Source organism: Nomascus leucogenys, chromosome 6 (assembly GCF_006542625.1).
Source record: "Nomascus leucogenys isolate Asia chromosome 6, Asia_NLE_v1, whole genome shotgun sequence".
In the NCBI taxonomy this organism is placed as follows: Eukaryota; Metazoa; Chordata; class Mammalia; order Primates; family Hylobatidae; genus Nomascus; species Nomascus leucogenys.
Window position 1 is genome coordinate 103763980 of NC_044386.1, and position 27567 is coordinate 103791546.

The window sequence follows — 27567 nt, forward strand, 5'->3', positions numbered from 1 at the left end:
GCGGAACAGTGAAGCTCAGGAACTGGAGGCACCTATTACTGCAAAAGCGAGGGCGAAGGTGGGGTTGAAAACAAGAAGCGGAGTTGACAGCCTAGAGCCCCAGGCCCACCTGCCCATCACCCATACCCAGGTGGCTCCTTCTTCTCTGACAGGAAACTAGAGTTTTATCCTATGGAGATATTGAATCAGAAAAGCAGGCACAGGCCAGGCACAGTGGATCATGCGTGTAATCCCAGCACTTTGGCCGGCCGAGGCAGGTGGATTGCTTGAGTACAGGGGTTCGAGGCCAGCCTGGGCAACATAGTGCAACCCTGTTTCTACTAAAAATGCAAAAATTAGCCGGGCATGGTGGCACATGCCCATAATCCAAGCTACTTGGGAGGCTGAGGCAGGAGAATCTCTTGAACTCAGCAGGGGCGGAGGTTGCAGTGAGCTGAGATTGCGCCACTGTACTCCAGCCTGGGCGACAGAGCAAGACCTTGTCTCAAAAAAAAAAAAAAAAAAAAAAAAAAGCAGGCACAGTAGAGTGGAAAATGTTCTGTATTTTAAAGAAAGATTAAGGGAGAGTTTATAAACTGAATGTTGAGCACCACCTCCTCCCTCTTTGTGCCACTGTATTCCTAGAATTTTCTCTACCCTATGTGTGCCCTCTCCAGGCAGGAGACTGGAAGATTCTTCTCTGGAGAAACATCATGACCCCAGAAAATAGATTTATAGGTATTGAAATCCAAGAGTTCCCCCCATTGAAATAGATGGTCCCAGCCCAGTTATCTCACAGTAAGATACACTAGTTGATAAGCCTTACCCCTCCCCAACTCCTCAGTGTTTAAGCAACTCTTCAGGGACTCATTGTTACGTATGAACATAAAACAAAGGGTCACCGTAGATTTGAGGACAGAATCTAATATGGAAGACAGAGATCAAAACAAACAAAACAAAAAGGAATGGAGGGTCCAGAGACAATGCACATGGACAAAGAAAAATGCCTTGAAACTATTAATATTCTCAGAGACATAGGAAATGATATTACTCACATGAAACAGGAAGGGCATATTAGAAACAAAGAAAAGCCAACCATAAGGAAAGAGCTTTGGAAAGTTAAAATTATGATAGCAGGAAACAAGTTGATAGAAAAGTGGGAAGACAAGCTTAAGGACAATTTTCAGAAAGCAAACAAAATTATAAAGAAAACAATAAGAGAAGAGAGGTAAAAAAATTAGAAGATAAATTTGGAGGGTCTAACATTACAAAAAAAACAGTAGTTTCAGAAAGAGAAAATAGAGAAAATGAAAGAGAGAAAATTAACAAAGAAAGGATATAAAACTTCCCTGACTGGTCATGGTGGCTCATGCCTGTAATCCCAGCACTTTGGAAGACTGAGGCAGGCAGATCACTTGAGGCCAGGAGTTGGAGACCAGCCTGGCCAACATGGCAAAACCCCATCTCTATAAAAAATACAAAAATTAGCTGGGCATGGTGGCACAGGCTTGTAATCCCAGCTACTTGGGAGGCAGAGGTTGGAGGATCACCTAGGCCTGGGAAAGTCAAGGCTGCAATGAGCTGTGATCATGCCACTGTACTCCAGCCTGGGTGACAGAGTGAGACCTCATCTCTTTTTTTTTTTTTTTTTGAGATGAAGCCTCACTCTGTCACCCAGGCTGGAGTGCAGTGGCACAATCTCAGCTCACTGCAACCTCCACCTCCCGGGTTCAAACGATTCTCCTGCCTCAGCCTCCTGAGTAGCTAGGACTACAGGCGTGCACCACCCAAGCCTGCTAATTTTTGTATTTTTAGTAGAGATGGGGTTTCACCATGTTGGCCAGGCTGGTCTTGAACTCTTGGCCTCAAGTGATCCACCCGCCTCAGCCTCTCAAAGTGCTGGGATTACAGGCATGAGCCACCACGCCCGGCAAGACCCCATCTCAAAAAAAAAAAAAAAAAGTTTGAGACCGTCCTGGGCAACATAATAATATCTCATCTCTATAAAAGAAATTTTAAAATTAACCAGGTGTGGTGGTGCCTGCCTGTAGTAGTCCCAGCTATTCAGGAGGCTGAGGTGGGAGGATGGCTTGAGTCTGAGAGACCAAAGCTTCAGCAAGCTGTGGTTGCACCACTGTACTCCAGGCTGGGTGATAGAGTGAGACCCTGTCTCAAACAAACAAACAAACAAATAAAAAACTGTAAGAGGAAGTGATTTCCAAACCTAGATTATATTCCCTACTAAGCTATTAACCAAGTGTGATGGTAGAATAAAGATATTTTCAGATATGCAATTCTTCACAAAATTTGATCTCTTGTGTATACTTTCTCAGGTGTTCTACCAAAATGAGGGAATAACCCAAGAAAGAGAACAACAAGGGTTCCAAAAATAGGACATCCACCCAAGAGAGAGGTGTAAGCAAGTCCCAGGGTGACAGCTGAGCAGCAGGCCTGAAGAGAACCAGGTGGAATAAGATAACACAGGGTTCCAGAAGAAACATCTTAGGAAAAGAGGGAATCAGATATAGGACCTTATAGAAAATAGCTCTCAGGGCTTGCAGATTTATATATATAAACAATTTTCTCTGGATATAAGATCAATATACAAAAATCAAGTATATTTCTACAAAGGGCAATCCAATGACAAAATGAAGAAAATAATTCTGTTTTCTTCAGAAATTCTAAGTACTTAGGAATAAATTTAATAAATGAAGTGCAAGATTTGTACAACAAAAACTACAAAACATTGTTGAAAGAAATTAGAGAAGATCTAAACAAATGGAGAGGCATCCCATGTTCGTGGATCAGAGGGCTTAATATTTTAAAATGGATGTACCCCTCAAATTGATCTACATATTCAATGCAATCCCTATCAAAATCCCAGCTGGGTTTTTTGCAGAAATTGATGAGTTGATTTTAAAATTCATATGGAAGTGCAAGGGAACTAGAATAGCCTAAACAATCTTTAAAAACAATAACAAAGATGGAAGACTCATACTTCCTGATTCCAAACCTTCCTACAAAGCTATGGTAATCAAAATAGTGTGGTAGTGGCATGAGGATAGACTATAGATAAATAGAATAGAATTAAGAGCTCAAAAATAAACTCTTATATTATGGTCAATTGATTTTTGATAAGGGTGCCAAAACAATTCAATCAGAAAGAATAGTCTTGTCAGCCAGGCATGGTGGCTCATGCCTGTAATCCCAGAAATTTGGGAGGCCTAGATGGGCGGATCACTTGAGGCCAGGAGTTTGAGACCAGCCTGGCCAACGTGGCAAAATGCTGTCTTTACTAAGAATACAAAAATTAGCTGGGCATGGTGGCTTTTGCCTGTACTCTCAGCCACTCGGGAGGCTGAGCACGTGAATCACTTGAACCCAGGAGGCAGAAGTTGCAGTGAGTGGAGATTGCGCCACTGCACTCCAGTCTGGGCAACAGAGTGAGACTCTGTCTCAAAAAACAAAACAAAACAAATAAACAAAAAAAAAAACTACGTGCAAAAGAATGGAGTTGGGGAATGACTTCTCGGGTGATAACAATATTCTTAAATAGATTCTGGTGATGGCTGTACAACTAAATATACTAAAAACCATTGAATTTTACACTATAGGGTAATTTTATAATATATAATTATATGTCAATAAAGTTGTTTAAAAATTAAAAATAAGGCCGGGTGAGGTGGCTCAAGCCTGTAATCCCAGCACTTTGGAAGGCCGAGGCGGGAGGATCACGGGGTCAGGAGATCGAGACCATCCTGGCTAACACGGTGAAACCCCATCTCTACTAAAAATACAAAAAAATTAGCCGGGCGTGGTGGCAGGCGCCTGTAGTCCCAGCTATTCTGGAGGCTGAGGCAGGAGAATGGCGTGAACCCGGGAGGTGGAGCTTGCAGTGAGCCGAGATTGTGCCACTGCACTCCAGCCTGGGCAACAGAGCAAGACTCCATCTCAAAAAAAAAACAAAAAAATTAAAAATAATTTTCTTAACAAATCTGGGGAGAAATCATGACAGTTACAAAGAAATCCAAGCAACAAAAACAAAAAAACATGGTATTATATGGATTTGAAAATGCATATATTTTTCACATTTTAACATTTCTGATATGGAGATGCATCCTACAAACAATGGAGTGTCACAGTTTCGTTAGGAGTGTTTTTTCTTAGTGGTACATAAAAAATGGCACATCTTACTGTCTTAAATTAGAAGAATTATAGTGATATGTTCAGAAGGAACAAGATGTGCAAGAGGCCAGGTGCAGTAGCTCACATCTGTAATCCCAGCACTTTGGGAGGTCATGGCAGGAAAATTGCTTGAGCTCAGAAGTTTGAGATCAGCCTGAGCAACATAGGAGGACCTTATCTCTATTAAAAAAAAAAAAAAAAGGAAAAATTAGCCAGGTGTGGTGGTGCGCGCCTGTAGTCCCAGCTACTCAGGAGGCTGAGGTGGGAGGATCTCTTGAGCCTGGGAGGTTGAGGCTGTAGTGAGCCATGATTGTGCCACTGCACTCCAGCCTGGGTGACAAAGTGAGACCCTGTTGAAAGAAAAAGGAAAGAAAGAAAGGAAGAGAAAGAAAGAAAGAGAAAAATGTGCAAGATTGGAAATGTAATTACAATATGCTCCATGGCTCATCAATGCACAAGTCTTATAGCCATAATCAGACAGAAACACATTAATGAAATACAGCTTTTTCTGAAAGTTGTGATATTACCATATTGGGAGGATAAAGGGAGGACAAATGGAATATGGGGTGGTATGAAAGAGTTAATGCTCTATCTTCTGTAATGGGGAGTAAAAAGACATCTAAAATCAATAATTTGAGAAAATAGCAGTATGGATGCATTATTTAGAAATATGGATATAAGTAACAGAAGTGACTGAAAGAGTTTGAAGGGGAGAAGTCAGGGATGGGGAGGGAATTACCGAAATGTTTTCGTGTTATTGTTGCTGATATAATTATGGTACCATTTGACTTTAAAAATCATGTATCTGTAGTACTTTGATTTGAATGGAAGGAAAAAGGAAATGGAGAGAGGGAAGGAGGAAGTTGGGGGTTCTCTGTGGATTCTATCCCTTGATCACGAAGGCTGGGGGCAATGCCCCTACCTCAGGTCCAATGGGAGGGGAAATTGAGCCACACCGAGGGGTCTGCATTACACAGAGAGTGACTCCCCCTGTCCACAACCCTGACAGGAGTGCAGTGGGATGGTAGAGCCTGCCAGGAGAATTTGTTTTCAGATTCTATCCTCCTTCAGAGGCACCGACCTCCCCCACAAAAGGGAGAGGCTCCCAGCAGCAGCAGCCAAACCCAAGCCCTCCTGGTGCCCTGTGCTCTGCAGCCTCGCAGCCAGGGATCCTGGCTGGGGTGGGGTCAGCCACAGTCCTGCTGAACCAAAGAAACCCAGTCTTCCACTGATCCGTGAGGAACTGCTGCGCAGGCAGCCACCAATACATCCACCCCACCTGGTGGAAGAAGGGAGACTGCAGCGTGAGTGTTCCAAGAGCTTCTGTACTGGGAAAAATCACTACTTTGCTACTTTACTGATACAAGGTGTTCCTCAGTTTCGCCTTCTTGTATTCCAGATGTTTCATGGTCAGACATCTTTGATTCCTGTTCTGGGGCTCTTCCAGTTATCTGTTGCTATGGAATAAACATCCCAAACCTGTTGCATAAAACCACTACCATCCATTATGCTCTCGGATTCATTGTCTCAGGAATTTGGATGGGCACCAAAGGGGATGGCTTGTCTCGGTTCCACGACGTCTGAGGCCTCAGTGGGGAAGATTCGAATGGCTGTGGGCTGGAACCACCCAGGCACTTGGGCTATGATGACTTCCAGGCTGGGCTCGGCTGGGACAGTTGACCTGGTGCCTACATGTTACTCCTCCAGATGGCTTGGGTTCCTCACAGCGCGGCAGCCACAGAGTAGGGAGAACTCTTTCTTTGTGGTGGGTCAGAGTGCTAAGAGTGAGTGTCCCAGTGAACAAGACCAAAACTGCCTGGCCTTTCACGACCCAGCCTGAGAAGTCACATGGCATCATTCCAACCATGCTGTCTTGCTCAAAGCAGTCACAAGCCTGCCCAGATGAACAGGGAGAGGACATAGATCTGACTGCTTAATGGGACGAGTGTTAGAAAATTTGCAGCCATGTCATAAAAATACCACAGTGACCCAGTATTATTAATTAAAATCAAAATAATGTAAAGTATTTTACACATATCATATACCTGTTTACTAGATAGATCAATGAGGAAGCCGACATGCTATGATGGCTAAGTGTCTGGCATTAAAACCAAACAGAACTGGGTTCAAAACCTGGCTCAGCCACTGAACTGTGTGCCCTTGAGCAAACCACTCCACTTCTCCACATCTCAGTTGCCTCATTGGTAAAATGGGGATAATAATATCTACTTCATATAGTTTGTTTGTTTTTAAGGATTACACAGACAGCATATGCAAATAACTTGTCCCACAATAAGCATTCGGAAAATGTTAGTCCCTTTTTCCCTAAATTATTTCAAGTGCTACATTTCCATTATTTCTCTTATCCCAGATTTTTGAAGATATGCTATCATTTGAAATCTTTATAGATAAATGGAAAGAATGGTTGCTTTCATCAGGAAACAATGCCCCCCATCTCGTGGGAAACTGCTCCTCCTTCCCTTTCTATTCAAATGGGAGCTGCCAGCTTCTACCTCCCTGGTCACAGTGATTGCTTCAGGGGTGGGCAGAAGAGCCAGGCCACACTGATCACCCTATCCCATTTTCTAGGCCTCAACAATGGGTCTGGAGGAGGGCACATGGCCCTGACAGATCAATCACATTCTTGGAGGTTTGCTTTCTTTGCCACAACTAGCTATCAGGAAAACAAGCTAATATATGAACCCATGATTTTCTGATGGCCATGGTCCAGTCTTATGGAGAAATCCAATTCAGTTGAAGGAGGTCACGGTGCAGGAAGATGCAAACACAACGAAAGCAGGAACTGAGCGGTAGGCAGAGGCCTAGGGTCATGAAGTCCCCAGGCCCAGCTGCCTGCAGCTACACCCTCATCCCTCCTGGTGCCCATACATTCCTCTTCTCCTAAGCTATTTGATTTGTTTTCTGTCATTTGCAACCAAAAGAATCCTAAGTAATATACCCCTCTGATTTATGCATTTTTTACAAATAAGGTAAATCATTCATAAACTCTAGTACTTTCACTATTACATTTTTCTATTTTTGTTATTTATTTTTGAAACTGCATCTCACTCTGTCACCCAGGCTGGAGTGCAGTGGCATGATCATAGCTCACTGCAGCCTCACATTCCCGAGCTCAAGCAATCCTCCTGTTTCAGACTTCTAGGACTACAGGTGCTTGTCACTATGCTGGGCTAATTTTTAAATTTTTAGTGGAGACAAGTTCTTGCTATGTTGCCCAGGCTGGTCTTGAACTCGTGGGCTCAAAGCAATCTTCCAGCCTCAGTCCCCCAAAGTGCTGGGATTACAGGTGTGAGCCACCTCGCTCAGGCTTTCCACTATTATAAAGGAATCAATTAATTACAGTGACACACCTCTAAGTGATAAAACCCACCAGCTGTTAAGAGCTCTTGACATGAACTTCCTGAGACTGCTGACAGTTTAAGTCATTGAAGATGATTCACCGAGTTACGGAACTTTTCAGGAGGCCCTGTCTTTTCCATACCGGCCATTAGACTTTCTCACCTCTGGGTTCTGTGCCTACCTGGGGGACCCTGGTCCCAGCCTGCAGCATCGGGGCACACTCTGGTTCAGAGCAGCTGACACTGAAATAATGACATGCCCCAGATCCAAAGAGGATTAGAGATTAGAAATATCTGCCCTCTGGGCACTGCCCAAGAAAAGATCCCTTGAAAGCTGTATGCTTTGATAGAGCTTATTTCTCTTCTAATTGATGCGATGGCATTGAAAAGAATAGTTTGGTAATATAAACAATGGACTTCCCTAAAAGTAGAAAAGAATCTTATTGAGGAAGGAAGTTTCAAGGGATAAAAGCAATCTTTTGTTTATAAAGTGAGTTTTCTATCTTTAAATAACTTTTCTTTATACTTTATTATTAATTTTTTTTTATTTTTTGAGATGGGGTCTCACTCTGTTTCCCAGGCTGGAGTGCAGTGGCACGATCACAGCTCACTGCAGCCTCGACCTCTCAGGAGTGGCTGGGACTACAGACATGCGCCCCGACACCTGGCTAATTTTTTGTATTTTTTTTGTAGAGACTAGGTTTCACCATGTTGCCCAGGCTGATCTCAAACTCCCAGGCTCAAGCGATTCTCCTGCCTCAGCCTCCCAAGGTGCTGGGATTACAGGCGTAAACCACCGTGACCGGCGACTTTTGGCTGGGATAAAAATGTGTCCTTTGTCAGCTGGGGCTGAGTGGAGGAAGTAGCCTGCATGGTAGCATGTCCAGCCCGGTCAGGCTCACTCATGGTCCGTCACTGAAGCACGTGGAGTCATTGGATGCAAGGAATTTACTGACGTGTAGGAGGGTGTGTAGCAGCATTTAGTGTGTGCATCTGGTGGGCAGTCTGATCTGTGGGTTACTGCCTTCCTACTTGTAGATGAGAAATGAGTCCCACATTGGAAAGATAGGAAAGGTGTCTGTATGGAGAGCAGATACCCACATAGCCTGTGTGAGGATGAGAAAGCTGCTCCAAGCAGTCCTTGTGGGATCATCTCTTCCTTGTTCTTTTTTTGCTCTCAACATAATTTGCAGTGTTTGGCAGGTGGGAGGGGAGCAGGATGGGGACCTGAGAGGCCTGTCCTTCTTCTAGCTCCTGTTCTAGTTCCTTGCTGTTCTTCAAGGGGAGGGAACATGGATCTTAGCGGGTAGACTGGGCCACACTTACCAGTAGATCAGGCCACTGTGTGTTGAAAGGTTATACACAGCACATGGACCTCTGCCGACTCCTGCTTCTGTAAGCCTGAGGCTGGAAGCTGCTGTGAGCCTCCCTTGCCTCGCCTTGCCTTCTGTCTCTGGTGTTTTCCCATCATGAAGCTAAATTGGAAAACTTTGCAGTTTGACCATCTGGCTCTCTTTCCACTTCCCCTCGCATATGTATCAGGAGTCTTTCTTTTTTCTCTGAAGTCTTGGTGGCCAGCGGGAGGTATGTTTCAGATTTAGACTTTGTCAGAAGGAGTGGGCCCATTTAGGACTCCAGGTGAATGTACCAGCCCCATGTTACCAGAGAACCAGGAGTGCCAGGCAGGGATGATGGGCACTTTGTTAATTTAGCTTGTTCCCATTTGTTCATCAGGACCCCCGCAGGAAAGAGGCAAATCTGCTCCTTCTTACCACCTATCTTATTCTTCCTATCTACTAGCAGGCTCATATAAGAGATCCCAAATAATAACATAAATGAGATAGAAACGTATTCCCCTCTCACATAAAGTTTGTGCTGTCATGGCAGTCTTGCTCTGCAAAGACATCAGTACCCCAGACTCTTTCTTTTTTTTTTTAAGACAGGGTCTCGCTCTGTCACCTGAGCTGGAGTGCAGTGTCATGGCTCACTGTAGCCTCCACTTCCCAGGCTCAAGCCTGTCTCAGCCTCCCAAGCAGCTGGGACTACAGGTGCCCACCACCATGCCCAGCTAATTTTTCTCGAAGGAGTTTCACCATGTTGCCCAGGCTGGTCTCAAACTCCGGGGCTCAAGAGATCTGCCCACCTTGGCCTCCCAAAGTGCTGGGACTACAGAGGCGAGCCATGGCCTCAGGCTCCCTTTAACTTGAAGCTGCCCCATCTCTCGGGTGTTGCCTCTGTCTTCATGGTCCAAGCTTGCTCACCTTCCCATCTGCCTTCCAACTGGCATGGAGCAAAAATGTGAACTATACCAGGAACGTGCGGGATGCGCCCATTTATCTAAGGCAGGGGTCAGCAACCACAGCCTGCAGGCTGGCCACCTGTTTTTGTAAACAGGCTTTATCGGAACACAGCCATTCTCCTTTGTTTGTCTATGGCTGCTTTCAACTACAAGTGCAGAGTTGAGTAGTCGCAACACAGCAATATGGCCCACGAAACCTGAAATATTTACTATCTGGCTCTTAAGAAAAAGTCAACAGAACTCTCTTCCAAGGGCACGATGGGAGGCTGACTACTGGACTTCTGCTCACACCCTACTGGCCAGACCATGGCCACCCCTAGCCCAGGAAGGTTGAGAAATGTAGTCCTTTTCCTTTTAAGACAGAGTCACTCTTGTCACCCAGGCTGGAGTGCAGTGGTGCTATCAGCTCACTGCAGTCTCAATCTCCCAGGCTCAAGCGATCCTCCCACCTCAGCCTCCTGAATAGCTGGGACTGCATGCACACACTGCCATGCCCAGCTAATTTTTTACTTTTTATAGAGACAGGGTCTCACTATGTTGCCCAGGCTGATCTTGAACTCCTCCCACCTCAGCCTCCCAAAGTGTTGAGATTACAGGCCTGAGCTACCGTGCCTGGCTGAGAAATGTAGTTTTTATCGTAAGTGGCCACATGCCCAGCTAGGTTGTCAGTTTTTACTAAAAAAAAGGGGAGACTGGCGACTGGAGGACAGCCAGCTGTCTTTCTACATGGGTCACGTGTTCTTCAGCCTGATGTTGGTGCCTGATATTTTACAATTTTGAGTTTATGAATGAGATCCTTGCTATTCACTCATAGCCACGTTGATTTCTTTTGTTGCCTCTGCCTTTCCTTCCTCATTAGGATACTTTGCCCAGCAGAGACAGGGTTCAATTCAAGTGCTGCCATTCCTTGCGGAGTCTCTTTCCTAAATGCCTTTATACTCAAGTGTGGGACAAGCGCCTGGCTGTGCTGCCTCCCCATCCCTGCCAGTGACAAAGTCTCTGTTGGCAAATTGTCCCCATTCCACCATTCCTTATCTTTGTCAGAACTTCATCCAAAGCTGCAATTTCTCTCTCTCAGGAAATGGAAAGCAACCTCCAGGCAAGGTAGGAACTTGTTGCACCCCTTGGTGGTGGGCAAGTAGGATGCCCCCATAGATAAGGTCCTTCCCACCCTATTCCTGCTGTGTCCTAAAGATACTGCCTTTATGATCCAGGCCAGGACTTTCTCTCATTATCTCCTAAATGACAACTGCTCCTCAAGTTATACCCTCAACATGCAAGCTCTCAGATTTGAGGATTTCTGAAGCAGGCATGTAGCTTCTTAACACCCTTCCTAAGGCTGGGCACAGTGGCTCAAACCTGTAATCCAAGCACTTTGGGACGCAGAGATGGGTGAATCACTTGAGGCCAGGAGTTCAAGACCAGCCTGGGCAACATAGAGAGACTCCTCGCTATCTCTACAAAAAAAAAAAAAATTAGCCTGGCATGATGGCACGCACCTGTAGTCTCAGCTACTTGGGAGGCTGAGGTGGGAGGCTGAGGTGGGAGGACCCCTTGAGCACAGGAGGTCAAGGCTGCAGCGAGCCGGGATTTTTGTGCTACTGCACAGCAGCCCAGGTAACAGAGGCCCCATCTCAAACAAAACAAAACAACAAAGCAAAACACCCTTCCTAATAAGTCTGCCTCTTTCAAATATCTTCCTAAGACCATATCCAATCTTTAGTCTCATCACATCATCTTGGTTCCACCCATGAGATCATATTTACCATGCTGTGTTCTGGCTTCATCTTAGACTTGCTCATGACTCATGCACTGTCTGCACACAAATGCAGAACAGCTTAGAATCAGGTCTGGAGCAAATTTTGAAACCCTGCTATGTGTTATGTCAGAAACAGCTGAAAGAACTAAGGGTGCCTGGCTCGGAGAAGGGAAGCCTGGATGGGCATCATCTTCAAATAGTTGAAGGACTGTCATGTGGAAAAGGGATTAAAACATTTCTATAAGTTTCAATATTTGACTTTTTAAAACTAATGGGCAAGTATTACTTTGGTAAGTAGGAAAAAGGACAACAAAGATATACATATGAGATGAGACCCATTCAGAGTGGCCCAGAATGGCAAAGCTGGGATGGATCAAAGCAAAACATTTTTTGATGCAAAATCAAAAAAGAACCTTCTCAGAAGTGGAGCTCATCAATGTGGAGTAGCAATGAGAGGCGTGAGGTTATTATCTTGATGAGATTTAAGCAAATGATGAATGACCGCTGGATTTCAAGCAGAATAGGGGGTTAACAAAGTGACTATCCTAGGCAATGTCCTTCTCATTACAAAGAGGAACCTTCTCAATTAGTTTAGGTTAGAGGGAATTTCTGGAAAGAATTTGGCTCTCATGGAATCCAAGGAAAAGCAGAACAACTGGGCTGCAGTAAGGAAGGGAATGAGATCAGCTCCAACCCATAGCCCCACCATGGTGACTCAGCTCCCAGCTCTGTTTCTGGGTTTTATAATTCATATTCCTTCCCGAGAATCCGAAAGGCCACTGGCAAAAGTACAGATTTGGCCTGCCCTGAGTCAGGCGCTCAGTCCTGGTTCAATAGCAAATCACTCATGGGAATGGAGTCTCATGACTCAAACATAAAAACATGGTGACAGAGGCCATCCATGCAGTGGGTGTAAACATTCTCAGAAAAGCTGGATGGGGAGGTAGACACCCTCAAAATGATGTTTAAGGTCCTGTCCAACCTCGGGGCTCACTAATCGCGAGTCAAAAGTAATTTCAAGCAGATGATTTTCTTCATGTGGTTGCAAAGAGGTCAGGACTAATTAACATTCAGCTGAAGGCATGAGCTTGAATTAAATTGAGAGGGCAGCAGAGGTGAGGGCAGGACCATGGGAAGAAATGGGCAGAAGGGGGGTCAATGAAGCCCATTAGTCAACTCACAGGCCTTGGCAGGTTGCCTACTGGAACATGCATTGTCTAGGACAGAGTTACCCATGGGCTGAATTACAAGTTATACAGCATCTGTGTCCACGCAGTCTTTTTTTTCCCATGCCATTTAAAAAATAAACGATTAAATTTTAGAATAGTTTAGACTTACAAAATGTTGCACCAATACTACCGAGCTCCCATATATCCCACACCCATTTTCCCCTCTTGTTAATAGCTTACACTACTGTGTGCTATGGTCTGAATGTTCATGTCTCCTCAAAGTTCATATGCTGAAATCCCAGCCCCCAAGGTGAAGGTATTAGGAAGGGGGGCCTTTGGGAGGTGATAAGGTCATGAGAGTAGAGCCCACATGAATGGGATTAGTGTCCTTATGCAAGAGGCCCCAGGGATCTCATTAGCCTCTTCTGCCATGTGAGGACACAGGGAGAAGGTGCCACCTACGAGAAACAGGCTCTCAGCAGGCACAGCATCTTCTAGCACCTTGATTTTGGACTTCCCAGCCTCAAGAGCTGTGAGAAATACATTTCTTTTGTTTATAAGCTATCCCGTCTATGGTATTTTGTTATCAGCCAAAACTGACTAGGACACAAGGGTACATTGTGAGCCCTATATTCAAGTGGCCTGCAGTCTTCTATGGAAGGCCACTGGCCACAGAATGAGTGTGCAGGGAGTCCAGAGAAGGGGGTCAAGGGCAGTCCTTGGGCTGTTCCATGACCCAGCTGGTGGAGCTGAGGCCAACAGACAGGCAGGGAAGGGGCGGAGGGCCAGTCCTGGGAGAGGATTGTGTTGTCCACATCAACAGGGGACCCTGCCCACAGCCCAGGGGCAGCTGGAGCAGGTGGCAAGGACTGAGGGAGGGCTGCAGAGAGAAGGCAAGAGCCTAGCTGGAGCTACAGGAGTCAGGCCAAGCCTCCACTCTGTGGAGCTAAGGGAAGGACACAGGCCCTGAGGATGGAGACCCAGGTCAGCCTGTGGGGGTCACAAGGAGCAAGGCTGCTGCCCACTGGAACCAAAGTCTGTGGCAGAACAGAAGCAGGACCTGGCTCACTGGGGCTGAGCTGAATAACTGCTGCCCAGGGCTCCATCCTCCCACTGCCCTAGGTCAGGGCCAGCCCCAGCTAGGAAGGAAGTTGGACCTGGCAGGTAGGGGTGAGGGTGTAGGGGCCCAGCAGCCACAAGGGCAGGGTGCATCACAGGTCCTGGAAGCCAAAGCTGCTGGGGAAAATGAGAACTGCGATGGGAGCAGGGCAGGCGGCAGGGAGATGGAGAGGGCATGCTGGTGATAGGAACTCCAGAAATGAAGGCAGGGGAGGGACGTCAGGCCTCACCTAGTGGCACAGAGGGCTTGGGGTGGGGAGGAAAGGCAGGGAGGGAGGTGAAGGCAGGCCACACATCAGGGTTCCCTGAACACCAGCAGCCCAACAGAGAGGCTCCACATCACAGTTTGTGTTATGACCTGAAAATACAGAAGATGCATGAGGAGGGGCTCCCCTCAGATGGGCCCAGGGCACCCCTCTACCACCCAGAACTAGGTGGCCTGGCTCAAATCCTGCCTCTGCCTCTTCCCAGCTGTGTCCCTTTAGGCATATAACTTAACCTGCCTGAGATTCTGATTCCTCAACTAGTGATAATAACACCTACTTCACGAAGTTGTTGTAAGGATTCAGTTAAAATATATAAAGCGCTGAGAACAGTGCCTGGCATACAGTGCCACATAAGCATTTGCTAATATTACAGTTGCCTAGAGTAAAGCAGTTTGAACACTAGCCAATATTTCCCAAGTTGTATTCCACGAAATCTTCAACTGAGACACTTCCATCAAAAAGGTTCTTATGGGCCAAGTGCAGTGACTTATGCTTATAATCTCAACACTTTGGAAAGCCAAGGTGGGCAGACTACTTGAGTCCAGGAGTCTGAGACCAGCCTGGGCAACACAGCAAGACCTCATCTCTACCAAAAAAATATATATATATATGTATGTATGTATGTATGTATATATATGTATGTGTATATATGTATGTATATATATGTATGCATATATATGTGTGTGTATGTGTGTATATATATATATAAATTAGCGGGACATGGTGGCACGTGCCTATAGTCCTAGCTACTTAGGAGGCTGAGGTGGGAGGATCGCTTGAGCCTGAGAGGTTGACGCTGCAGTGAGCCATGATCACCTCACTGTACTCTAGCCTGGGTGACAGAGTGAAAAGGTTTTTATGGTCAAGTAAATTTGGAAAAAGCCTCATATCCACACCAAGCTCTGACAAGTTCACAGTTAAAAAAACAAAAAAAATAAACAAACAAAAAACCTACATAGCCCTCTCTAAGTTTATTTAACCCAGTGGTTCCAAACCTAGTCCGTCAGGGAACCCTCTGAACGCCTCCCAGGACTGTGTGCCATGGGACCTCAGTTTGGGAAGCGCTCTGAGGAAAGGCGGGAAGGGAGTCTCTGAAAGCAGAGAAAGAGGTGACACCACCCAGCAGGGGAAGCCACAGAGAGATCCTAGCGCCCAGGAAGTGGGGAGGGGAGGAGGATTTGGTGTGCGGCCCACAACAGAAGGGAAGGGGCATGTGAGGGACCCCAGGAGATGGGGGATAGAGAGGACCAGGGTGCTGTTTGGATGTGGAGGGGAAAGGGGAGGAGGCAGAAGTGACCCTGGGAATTCACACTAGGGGAGTTAGGAAATGGAGCAGGAAGGGGGATGGAGTGGCACATGTCCTTCCTTATGTCCTCACTCACTCCGCACACTCACTCCATGACCCCTTCCCAATTGTGGGATTGAGCTGGGTCTAAGTCCTGTGGCTTCCCTGAAGAGGGCCCTGGGAAAGGGAAGGTGGGGACAGATGGTTCCTGGGGGAGAACAGCCCTCAGAAGCACAGAAGCACAAACATGTTCTGTCCTCACTATGCACAGATCGTGTGGTTGTAAAACCGACAGCAGTTGTCCAGGGCCTCTGGGCTGAACTCTGGGTTGATGCTAAAAAGAAAGCAAAGATCGCAGTGTGAGCTCCAGGCCCGGTTCTGCTGGCCACCACCAGGCTGTGCAACACCGGGAACATTGTTTCAAGTCTCTGGTCCACCCTTCCTCCATTGGTCCTCGAGCATTCACTTCCCCATTAGCTGCAGCCGTAACATTTCTACCCTCACCCTGGTACCAACGGCATCCCCCCAGCACTCAGGCATTCTGTCTATCACTGTGGGTACCCTGCAGGTCCCACAGCCCAGGCCCTCACCTCTGGAAGGCCTCACGGCAGCACTGGTATATCTCAAAGCTACTGCTGCTGAGGGTCGTGTTCAAGAGGGACATACAGTCGACTTCAGCCCCCCTGGGCACGTAGAGGATCCCTGTGGAGGGAAAGTGGAGGGTGGGCAGGGCCCCCGGGCTAGCCAGAAAGTCAGGGTTCCACCTTCCGAGCCTGCCAGGCCTGCACTCACCTGCCATACAGGCATTCACCAGGGACACACAGGCTCCCGTGAAGAGCGCCCGGAGCACTATCTGGGAGAAGTCGCTCTTCCGTTGGGGGACCATGGAGGCTGCAAGGGGACAGAAATGCTCAGGGCCAGGGAAGCTGTGTCCTTCTCTGCCCATGTTCCGCAGCTCTGGCTGCATCTGCTGACCTCCCTTCCTCTTCTATTAATAGATGGCCAGAGGGACAGACGTTGTCCTGACAGCTTGCTGAGCTCAGGAGTCCTCTTTGGCCTGGCTTGGACCCCTAGGCAATGCCCCACATCTCCCTACACATCATGAGTGGCAGATGCAGGAAAAGAATGTGAGTTTGGAGTCAGGCAGACCTGGGATTAAATACAGCCTCAGCCACTCACTAGCTGAGTGACTTGGGCCACCACTTCACTTCATGAAGACTCAGTTTCCTTCTTTGTAAAATGGGATGATTACACCACCAGGCAGTGTAGCTGCCAGGACTGGAAATGTTATTTGTAAAGAACTGAGAACTGTGCAGACCCTTCGACCTTAAGCCCCACCAGGCCTGCCTGCCTGTCCACTGTGGGTGTGGGAACAGGCAGGCCAAAGCCTTGGGGACAGGCAAGCACCACACCTCCTGCCCCTGAGCCAGGCTTGGCCTTCAAGGCCCAGGTGCTAACTTCCTGGGCCACCAGCAGCAGCAGAGAATCAGGGAATTCTAGGGCTAGGAGGAAGCTCTATGAATATCTTTTTCTTTTTCTTTTTTTTTTTTTTTTTGAGACAGAGTCTCGCTCTGCAGCCCAGGCTGGAGTGCAGTGGTGCGATCTCAGCTCACTGCAGTCTCTGCCTTCTGGTTTCAAGCATCCTCGTGCCTGGGTTCAGCCTCCTGAGCAGCTGGGATCACAGGCGTGCACCACCACGCCTGGCTAATTTTTGTATTTTTAGTAGAGATAGAGTTTTGCCATGTTGGCCAGGCTGGCCTCAAACTCCTGGCCTCAAGTGATCCACCCGCCTGGACCTCCCAAAGTGCTGGGATTACAGGCATGAGCCACCACACCTGGCCTCTATGGCCATCTTGTTTGGGTGCTGCTTTAGAGAAATGGGACTACTGAGGCCTACATGTCCCGAGCAAGTTCAAGTCCCAGACCCTCTTAGACACTGGTGAGGCCCTGATTAGACTCACTCAAGCCTCCCAGCATGATCCCAATGGAGCTGAAATTGGCAAATCCACAGAGGGCAAACGTGGTGATGACTTCAGCTCTGACCTGAAAATACAGAAGATGCATGAGGAGGGGCTCCCCTCAGATGGGCCTGGGGCACCCCTATAACACCCAGGCCCCCCGGCCTTAATTTTACCCATTTCTTACATGTAATTGACCTTCGAGCCCTCTGTGCTGCCCCTTCCCCAGCCTTGCAATCCCACCTCTAAGTTGGCTCAAACTGCACCGCATCAAAAACATAGCCCCCCTCTCTTATCTGTCCTTCAACTTTTTTTTGTTTGTTTCTTTGTTTTTTTGTTTTTGTTTTTGTTTTTGTTTTTTTGAGATGGAGTTTTACTCTTGTCACCCAGGCTGGAGTGCAGTGGCGCAATCTCGGCCCACTGCAACCTCTGCCTCCTGGGTTCAAGCGATTCTCCTGCATCAGCCTCCCAAGTAGCTGGGATTATAGGTGCCCGCCACCATGCCCGGCTAATTTTTTGTATTTTTAGTAGACATGGGGTTTCACCATGTTAGGCAGGCTGGTCACAAACTCCTGACCTTAGATGATCCACCCACCTCAGCCTCCCAAAGTGCCGGGATTACGGGTGTGAGCCACCACGCCCAGCCTGTCCTTCGACCTTTTAATCTTCATTACTAGCATTTCTGGATGGGGTTCAGCCTTTCTTAGTCCTCTCGCTTTGGCCCTACTAAGCTCTGTCCTGGGGCCATTTGGTGGACAGCCCCTTCCCTGACCCTGCAGTCCTGGGCTTCCAGTTCACAGCACTCCTGTGAATGCTCTCAGGCTGAGAGAGGGAGTGTGGCCCACAGGAAAGAGTAAGGGATTTGGAGCCCAGCCAGCCTGGCTTCTAGGGTTGTCTCACCAACGACCAGCTTGAGAAGTCAGTCACTTCTTTCAGTGTCAGTTTCCCTGTCTGGAATAGGAAAATAATAGTACTTGCCTGGGAGGGCTGTAAAAAGGATTATATAATGTACGGGAAACACCAGGCAGAGAGCAAGTGTTTAAACATGATAGTTATTCGCTTTTGTTCTTAACAACTGTCCTATTTCCCAGAAAGAAGTTTTAAGAGCCAAAATGAAATAATTTGAAAGCAAAATTGGTTTATGGGTACAAGAAAATAGTTAGAATGAACGAATAAGAGCTAATATTTTATAGCACAACAGGGTCACTATAGTCAATAATGACTTAATTGTGCATTTAAAAATAAGAGTATAATTGGATTGTTTGTAACACAAAGGATAAATGCATGAGGGGGTGGATACCCCATTCTCCATGATGTGCTTATTTCACATTGCATGCCAGTATCAAAGCATCTCACATACCTCATAAATATTTACACCTACTATGTACCCACAAAAATTAAAAATTATTTAAAAAATTGGTAGAGCCTCCCCTCACACTATAGAAAAATTAATTCTAAATAAATATTAATATTTTAAGCATAAAATGATAGAAAATATAGGATAATAAATATAGTTACAAGGTAGTATTATTGCTCTTATTTTGGAGAGGAGCAAATCAAGGCTCAGAGAGGTTAAGTAACTAAGGAAGTTCACACAGCAAGAAGGCAGCTGTATCAGAATTTGAACTCAGTTCTGACTCCAAAGCTCATGGTCTGAATTATCTCATCACATTATTTCACGAATTTAACACTTTCCAGATAACTTTCTTTTTCTTTCTTTCTTTCCTTTTTTTGAAAACTTCTGCCTCCTGGGTTCAAGTGATTCTCATGCTTCAGCCTCCCAAGCAGCTGGGATTACAGGTATGTGTTACCACACCTGGCTAAGTTTTGTATTTCTTGTTTGCCATGTTGGCCAGGCTGGTCTCAAACTCTGGGCATCAAGTGACCCACCCTCCTTGGCCTCCCAAAGTGTTGGAATTACAGGCATGAGCCACTGTGCCCAGCCGCACTTTCCAGATAACTTTCTAAGTTTAGAAATAACGGAAGAAATCACAAAAGAAAATATTTGGTTAAAATCTATGTTAAAAAAAAACAAATCTTGGCCAGGCACAGTGGCTCACGCCTGCAATCCCAGCACTTTGGGAAGCCGAGGCGGGCGGATCACGAGGTCAGGAGATCAAGGCCATCCTGGCTAACATGGTGAAACCCCGTCTCTACTAAAAATAAAAAAATTAGCCAGGTGCGGTGGTGGGTGCCTGTAGTCCCAGCTACTCGGGAGGCTGAGGCAGGAGAATGGCGTGAACCCAGGAAGTTGGAGCTTGCAGTGAGCTGAGATCACACCACTGCACTCTGGCCTGGGCGATAGAGCGAGACTCCGTCTCAAAAAAAAAAAAAAAAAAAAAAAAAACCCCAAATGCTGGGTCAAGTGAGAGCTGGCAGGTACTGGGTGACTCTGTGCCTCACTGAGGAAAAATAACTAAACATGGGCAGAGGAGACCCTAAGAAGCCAAGAGGCAAAATGTCATCATATGCACTCCCTGTCTAAGCTTGTCGGTAGGGGCACAAGAAGAAGCACCCAGATGCTTCAGGCAACTCCTCAGAGCTTTCAAAGAAGTGCCAGAGAGGCAGATGACCATGTCAGCTAAAGAGAAAAGAAAATTTGAAGATGTAGCAAAGGCGGACAAGGCTGGCTAGGAAAGAGAAATGAAAACTTACATCCTTCCTAAAGGGAAAACAAAAAAGAAGTTCCAGCATCCCAATGCACCCAAGAGGCCTCCTTTGGCCTCTTCTTGTTCTATTCCAAGCATCACCCAAAAATCAAAGGAGAACATCCCAGCCTATCCGTTGTTGATGTCGCAAAGAAAGTAGGAGAGATGCGGTTATAAAACCGCTGTAGAGGATAAGCAGCCTTAGAAAAAGACACCTGCGAAGCTGGAAGAAAAATACAAAAGGGACATTGCTGCATATCGAGCTAAAGGAAAGCCTGATGCAGCAAAAATAAGGGAGCTGTCAAGGCTGAAAAAGCAAGAAAAAGAAAGAATAGGAGAAACATAAGAAAGAGGAAGAGAATGAGGAGGAAGGAAAGATGGGGAAGATGAAGATGATGAATAAGCTAGTTCTAGTAGTTTTTTTCCTTGTATATAATGTATTTAACCCCCCCATACTAAATTCATTCCTTTTAAAGAAATAAATTAAAATGTAAGGCCATGTAAGATTTGTTTTTAAACCGCACGGTGTCTTTTTTTTTTTTGTATAGTTAACATACTACCCAATGTGTCTTTTGATAACTCTGTCCTGGTGGTATTTTCAATAGCCACCAACCTTGCCTGGTGCAGTATGGGGGTTACAAATTGGCATGGAAATTTAAAGCAGTCTCTTGTTGGTGCACGGCACAAATTAGTTATGTATGTGGATGGTAGTGCCTTCATCTTTAGTTGTCTCTGATGCAGCTTACACAAAATAGCTGCTGTTCTGTTAACTAAATACCACTTGAGCCGGGCGTAGTGCTCATGCCTGTAATCTCAGCACTTTGGGAGGCCAGGGAAGAAGGATTGCTTGAGGTCAGGAGTTTGAGACCAACTTGGGCAACATGGTGAGACGCCGTCTCTATAAAAAAACGCAAAAGTTAGCCAGGTGTGGGGGCACACGTCTGTAATCCCACACACAGGGGCTGAGGCAGGAGGATCACTTGAGCCTAGGAGGCAGAGGCTACAGGGAGCTGTGATTGCACCACTGCACTCCAGCCTGGGTGACAAAGTGAGACCCTGTCTCCAAAAATACATACATACATACCACTCTGTAATTTTTAAAAAAGTTACAGCTGTTTTGTTGACATTCTGAATGCTTCTAAGTAAATACAATTTTTTTAATTAAAAAAACAACAACACATTCCTGTGTTTGCTTCTTGTGCACATATACTAAAACTTCAATGATACAAAGAAGATTAGCGTGGCCCCTACCTGAGGATGACATGCAAATTCATGAAGTGTTCTACATCAAAAACCAAAAAATAAATTTCCACATACAACATAAAGGGCAATAACGGAAAAAGCTAGGAGAAGTATACGTAGAAAATATAACAGAAAAAAGTTAATGCTTTTATAACATAAAGGGTTGATACAAATACTATTGGAAAAAATATGAAGGTACCTGCATCTCTGCTTGCCCACCTACAATTGTGTTCCACAGAGCAGCCCCAGCCTCCCTCCCTCCCTTCCTTCCTTCAGTCTCGCTGTCTTTTTCCCTCCTTCCCTCCCTCCCTCACTTCCTTCTTTCTTTCCTTCCTTGCTTCCTTCTCTCTGTCTTTTGTTTTCAGACAGGGTCTCGTTCTGTCACCTGGGCTGGAGTACAGCGGCAAAATCATAGCTCACTGCAGCCCCAGTCTCCTGGGTCCAAGCGATCCTCCTGCCTCAGTGTCCCAAGTAGCTGAGACCACAGGAAGGCACCACTACACCTGGCTAATTTTTAAATTTTTTGTAGAGACAGGGTCTTGCTTTGTTTCCAGGGCTGGTCTTGAACTCCTGGTCTTAAGTGATCCACCTGCCTTAGCCTCCCAAAGTGCTGGGATTACAGGTATGAGCCACCATACCCAGCCTCCAGCCATCTTCTTAAAATTCAAAATGTCAAATCTTCAGTGATTTCCGACAGCTCCTTGGCCCGTGATTACCACCTGCTCTAGCTGTACTCATTGCCTCTGCTCTCTAAGCATACCAAGTGCTTTTCAACCCCAGGGCCTTTGCACATGCCTCTTCCTTTGGCATGTTCTTCCCAGCTTGTGCAACTTATCTGCTCTCCAAGTCTTGGCTTAAATGCCACACCTCACGGATATTTTTTCTGACCAGTCCAGCCAAGGAAGACCCTGCCCTGTTTTTTTTTTTTGTTGTTATTGTTTTCTTCATAGAACTTACCACAAATTGTGGTTATTTTAATTTTTGTTCCTTTGCTTTCTTGTGTTTTGCCTGTGTCTCTCACTAGATGTCGGTTCCATAAGACCAGAGCCATGTCTGTGTAATTCTCCTTTTTAACCCCAGTGCCTAGCAGAATGCCTGGCACCTAAGTGGTCTCAACAAATACTTGCCGAAGGAATGAAATTCAGAAAAAAAAGATCATGAAGTGCTTGCTTCGGCAGCACACATACTAAAATCAGAATGATATGGAGAAGATTAGCACAGCCTCTGCGCAAGGATGACGTGCAAATTCATGAAGCATTCCATATTTTTACACTGCGTGCCTGTATCTAAACACTTCATGTACTCCATAAATATGTACACCTACTATGTACTCACAAAAATTAAAAATAAATAAGAAAAAAAAGAACAGGAGGGGGCATGCCCTCTATTAACCTCTGAGGAGGGGGTGAGACCCGAGGTGAGAGTAAGCAGTGAGGGGAAATTTGTGCTTTTTACTCTATACAAACTTTTTTTGTTTCGTTTCGTTTTGTTTTGTTTTTGAGATGGAGTTTCACTCTTGTTGCCCAGGCTGGAGTATAATGGTGTGATCTTGGCTAACTGCAATCTCCCCCTCCTGGGTTCAAGAGAGTCTCCTGCCCCATCCTCCTGAGTAGCTGGGATCACATGCGCCTGCCACCACGCCTGGCTAATTTTTGTACTTTTAGTAGAGATGGGGTTTCTCCATGTTGGTCAGGCTGGTCTCAAACTCCTGACCTCAGGTGATCCTCCAGCCTCGGCCTCCAAAAGTGCTGGGATTACAGGTGTGAGCCACCATGCCTGGCTTTTTGTTTTGTTTTGTTTTTTGAGACAGAGTCTCACTCTGTTGCCCAAACTGGAGTGCAGTGGCACAATCTTGTCTCACTGCAACCTCCTCCTCCCAGGTTCAAGTGATTCTCATGCCTCAGCACAAGGACTGGGACCACAGGCACATTCCACCACAACCACTAACTTTTGTATTTTTAGTAGAGAAGGGGTTTCGCTATGTTGGTCAGACTGGTTTCAAACTCCTGACCTCAAGTGATCTGCCCACCTCAGCCTCCCAAAGTGCTGGGATTACAGGTGTGAGCCACCGTGCCTGGCCACAAACTTTCTTTTTTAAAAAACCTAAAGAGTCCATTCCTTTACAATTTAAAAGATAATTAAAAAGACAAGCAAAAGGACTTCTCATTGAAAGTTTCCAGTCACCCAAGTAATGCAAATTAAAACAACGAGCTATTATTTGCTTATTGAAGTAGTGAACCTTGTTTTTAAAAAGAAGCTACTTGATGCTGTTTAGTTGTGTGGTGAAATAAATGCTCGCAGGCACAGCTGGTGCTGCTGATTTCAGCTGCAGCAGCCACATGAAGACTCACGTGGGAGTCAGTCAGCCTACACCTGGGAACGCTGCAGAAATGATCTGAAAGGAAGGAAGAGCTATATGCACAAAGATACTCATTTCAACATGTGGATAAAAACCAAATAATAGAATTGTTTGAATGGCCCAACAGCAGGGGATTGGGTAAATATGTTAGGACACATGTATCAAAAATGATGCTTATGTCGTAATACTAAGTAAAAAAAACCCAAAAACACAAAAATGGCTACAGCACAGTTTGGCTGCTACAACAGCAACTATGTAAATTCTCTCTCTCTTTCCCTCTTTTTTTTTTTTTTAAGACAGGGTCTTGCTCTGTTGCCCAGGCTGGAGTGCAGTGATGCAATCCTAGCTCACTACAGCCTCAAACTCCTGGGCTCAAGCCATCTTCCTGCCTCAGCCTCCCAAGTAGCTGGGACTACAGGCATGCACCACCGCACCCCACAATTTTTAAAATTTTTAGTAAAGACAGGGACTCACTATGTTGCCCAGGCTAGTCTTGAACTCCTGGCCTCAAGTGATCCTCCCACCTTGACCTCCTAAAGTGCTGGGAATACAGGCAGGAGCCACTGCGCCTGGCCTAAACTCTCTCTTAAAGGAATGGAAGAAAATGTAACAAACAACAATAACTATTATCTGGGGTGGTGAGATTATAGGTAATTTTTTCATTCTCAGTAATGTTACTATTCTTTTAGAAAGGTTCATTTTATAGAGCTTTTATAGTTTTTAAAAATAAATTTTAACAGAAAGAGCCGACCCCTGCACTGAATCCACTGTATTAACAGTGAATGTAATGGCCGGGTGTGGTGGCTCACACCTGAAATCCCAGCACCTTGGGAGGCCGAGGCAGGTGGATTATTTGAGGTCAGGAATTCAAGACCAGCCTGGCCAACATGGTAAATCCCGTCTCTACTAAAAATCCAAAAATTAGCTGGGCATGGTGGCAGGCATCTATAGTCCCAGCTACTTGGGAGACTGAGGCACGAGAATCACTTGAACCCGGGAGGTGGAAGTTGCAGTGAGCTAAGAATGTGCCACTGCACTCCAGCCTGGGTGACAGAGGGAGACTCCATCTCAGAAAAACAAACCAAACCAATCCAAAACAACAAAAAAAAAAACAGTGAAGGTGTTAGTGAAGTCTCCTTATCTCACTCACTCTCCTAGCTCACTGGGTGCACACATGTATGCCTTTGGAGTAGATGTGGCAGTCATCTCACCCCATTTTCCAACAGAAGAGGCAAGGTACTGTGGCTGGCCCAAGGCCACAGTGAAAAACGACCCATCTAGAGCTAGCTTTCAGACATCCCAAACAATGCTCTCTCCCCGCACCTCGGCCTCCTAAGAGGCCTTGAGAGAGATGGCAGCAAAGCCCGAAGCTGTCCTGTCTCCCAGGACTACAGGATGTAGGAGGTGAAGTACCACTTCAGTGTGTCTCAGCCAGGCCCAGGGAGCAGGAGAGCAGCTGCCAGGGGCCCTCAGGAGTGGCTGTGCCATGTCATCCCCCTGCCGCAGGGAAGGGACTGGGACACTCACGGAGATCCACTGCTTCCTGTCGTCGACCCACTCCTCGGCCCCTGCCAGGCGGCGTTGCTTGTACTTGGAGAGTTCTTGATAGGCCACAAACTCGTTCAGAAACAGCTTGATCCCCAGCAGTTCAGCTACCACTGGGCAGTCCTCCCACACCACACCCATCAAGAAGGCTACAGGCCGCAGGATGTAGGAGCAGATGAGCTGAGGGCACAAGGGTATGGCTGGCACCGAGGGCTGGGCCTGGGCTCTGCTAGGTCTCCAACCACCACTCACCACCCACCTGGAGCCATCCTCTCTGCAGACTGAGTGTGGTGGCCAGAAACGCACCTGGAAGCTGAGCCCTTGGACTTCCACCATGTCTCCCAGCCAGGAGAGGGCAGCATTGATGAAGTCCAGCACAGCCAGGAACGCAATCAGGTTGGCAGCGATGTTGGCGACCACCTTCACGGAGATGGCAGCCCCAGTGCTGGCTGCTTCTATGAGGTTCTGAGCATCTCTGTTGGTGGGATCAAGAATGATCATTACTGGCCTGTCTCCACAACCAGCAAGGGTACCTAATCCTATAGGCTCAAATAGGAACCCTGGAAGGGCATTTCAGAGCGGGAAATCCTAATTTTCCCTGAGACCCAGAGAGAAAAGGGGGCTGGTCGAAGCACCGGGATAAGATCCAGGTTTCTAACACTGAACTGTCCAAGATGGAAGCCATCAGCCACACGTGACAGGAGGCTGTCTGAATTGAGTTGTGTTGTACAAAATACAGACCAGTTTCTGAGGAGTTAGTATCAAAAAATGCAAAATATCTCAATAATGATTATACTGGTTACATGTTGAAATGACAATACTTTGGGGTATATAGGGTTAAGTAATATGGGTTATTAAAATCACCCATTTCTTTTCACTTTTTAAAAGACAACTACTAGAAAATGACAGGCGCCTCACATTACATCTCCAAGGGACAGCACTGCTCCAGTGCCTCAGAAGGTTGTGAGCCTGGGGTCATCCACTGTACCCAACAGCAAGGGTCCAATGTGGTGCCTTTTCAACATTGTTTAAGGTTTAAATGTTACTGAACAGTTCTTAAGACTATGACGGGATGTTAGGAGGTGAGTGAAATCGAAGATGGCACTCAGCATGTCAATGTGTGGTTGACGCCCTGACAGTCAGAATTCAGGCACATAGAGATGGGGGCATGGGGCCTTTCTATGACCCTCCTCAACATATACACACACCAGGCCACAGACCCAAGAACCAGGCCACACTCCCAAGCCCTGCCCGGTCCATTGTTACCTGCTGGTCAGAGACTGGAAATTAAGATGTGAGAACTGGAGTGTGCATTTTTACAAATGCTGTGGTCTGAATGTTTGTCCTTTGGAAACTTATGTTGAAACTTAATCCCCAATGCGGCAATATTGAGAGGTGGGGCCTTTAAGAGGTGATTGGGTCATGAGGGCTCTGCCCTCCTGAATGGACTAATCCATTCCTGAATGTTGGATTAATGGGATAATGGGTTATCATGGGAGTAGGACTGGTGGCTTTTTGTTTTGTTTTTGAAACGGAGTTTTGCTCTGTTGCCCAGGCTGGAGTGCAGTGGTGCGATCTAGGCTCACTGCAACCTCCACCTCCCGGATTCAAGCAATTCTCATGCCTCAGCCCCCCAAGTAGCTGGAATTACAGGCGTGAGGCTCTATGCTTGGCTAACTTTTGTAGTTTTAGTAGAGATGGGGTTTCACCATGTTGGCCAGGCTGATCTCGAACTCCTGACCTTAAGTGATTTGCCTGCCTTAGGCTCCCAAGGTGCTGGGATTACAGGCATGAACCATCGCACCTGGCCTTGACTGGTGGCTTCTTAAGAAGAGGAAGAGAGATCTGAGTTAGCATGCTCAGTTCTCTGCCTGGCAACCCTCAACCCTTCGCCATGTGATTCCCTGCACCAACTTGGGACTCTGCAGAATCCCCAGCAGCAAGAAGGCTCTCGCCAGATACGACCCCTCGACCTTGGACTTCTCAGCCTCCATAACTGTAAGAAATAAATTCTTATTCTTTATAAAGTACCCAGTTTCAGGATTTCTGTTATAAGCAATGGAAAATGGACTAAGACAGCAAATGAAGCCAAAACCAGGGCAGAGAAAGTGGAGAGATGGGCCCGGGCTAGTGGAAGACAGTGATGGACAGAGAGAACGGGACCCTCTGCTTTGCTCTCCCCACCTTGTACCACTACCCTATCTGCAGGACCTCCTGCTGTGCTCACCCATAGGTCAGTTTCACTCCTTCCTCCCTCTTAAACTTGGACTCCTCCACCTCCGGGTAGACCAGCTTGGAGAGGGCCAAAGCACAAGGGGCAGCCATCACGGAGGCTGCAATCAACGAGGTGGCATCGATCTGCAAGAGCGAGAGTGCAGGTTCTAGGTGGACAGTC

General features: G+C 46.5%; 1 protein-coding gene and 2 non-coding genes across 7 annotated transcripts in view; 2 read left to right on the top strand and 1 right to left on the bottom strand.

Annotated features, from left to right (window-relative positions):
- The window catches only part of SLC28A1 (solute carrier family 28 member 1), a 90600-nt gene that overhangs the window by 14840 nt on the left and 48193 nt on the right, over nucleotides 1–27567 (bottom strand). Inside the window, exons 11-17 of one of the 5 annotated variants that reach the window (XM_030813837.1) lie at nucleotides 27400–27530; nucleotides 25479–25647; nucleotides 25155–25352; nucleotides 17382–17463; nucleotides 16213–16311; nucleotides 16011–16122; nucleotides 15087–15754 (exon numbers count right to left, since the gene is read on the bottom strand). In XM_030813837.1, the coding sequence (XP_030669697.1) occupies nucleotides 15682–15754; nucleotides 16011–16122; nucleotides 16213–16311; nucleotides 17382–17463; nucleotides 25155–25352; nucleotides 25479–25647; nucleotides 27400–27530 (864 nt within the window). In that variant the 3' untranslated portion in view covers nucleotides 15087–15681. Of the gene's footprint in view, nucleotides 1–15086; nucleotides 15755–16010; nucleotides 16123–16212; nucleotides 16312–17381; nucleotides 17464–20879; nucleotides 20925–25154; nucleotides 25353–25478; nucleotides 25648–27399; nucleotides 27531–27567 lie in introns of those variants that run through there. The other 4 variants (XM_012507165.2, XM_030813840.1, XM_030813839.1 and 1 more) reach the window with 4 other exon arrangements.
- On the top strand, nucleotides 21212–21318 carry LOC115835613. The gene has a single exon (XR_004030650.1). It is a non-coding gene; the product is annotated as a U6 spliceosomal RNA (small nuclear RNA).
- LOC115835594 lies at nucleotides 22431–22537 on the top strand. Its single transcript, XR_004030635.1, has one exon. It is a non-coding gene; the product is annotated as a U6 spliceosomal RNA (small nuclear RNA).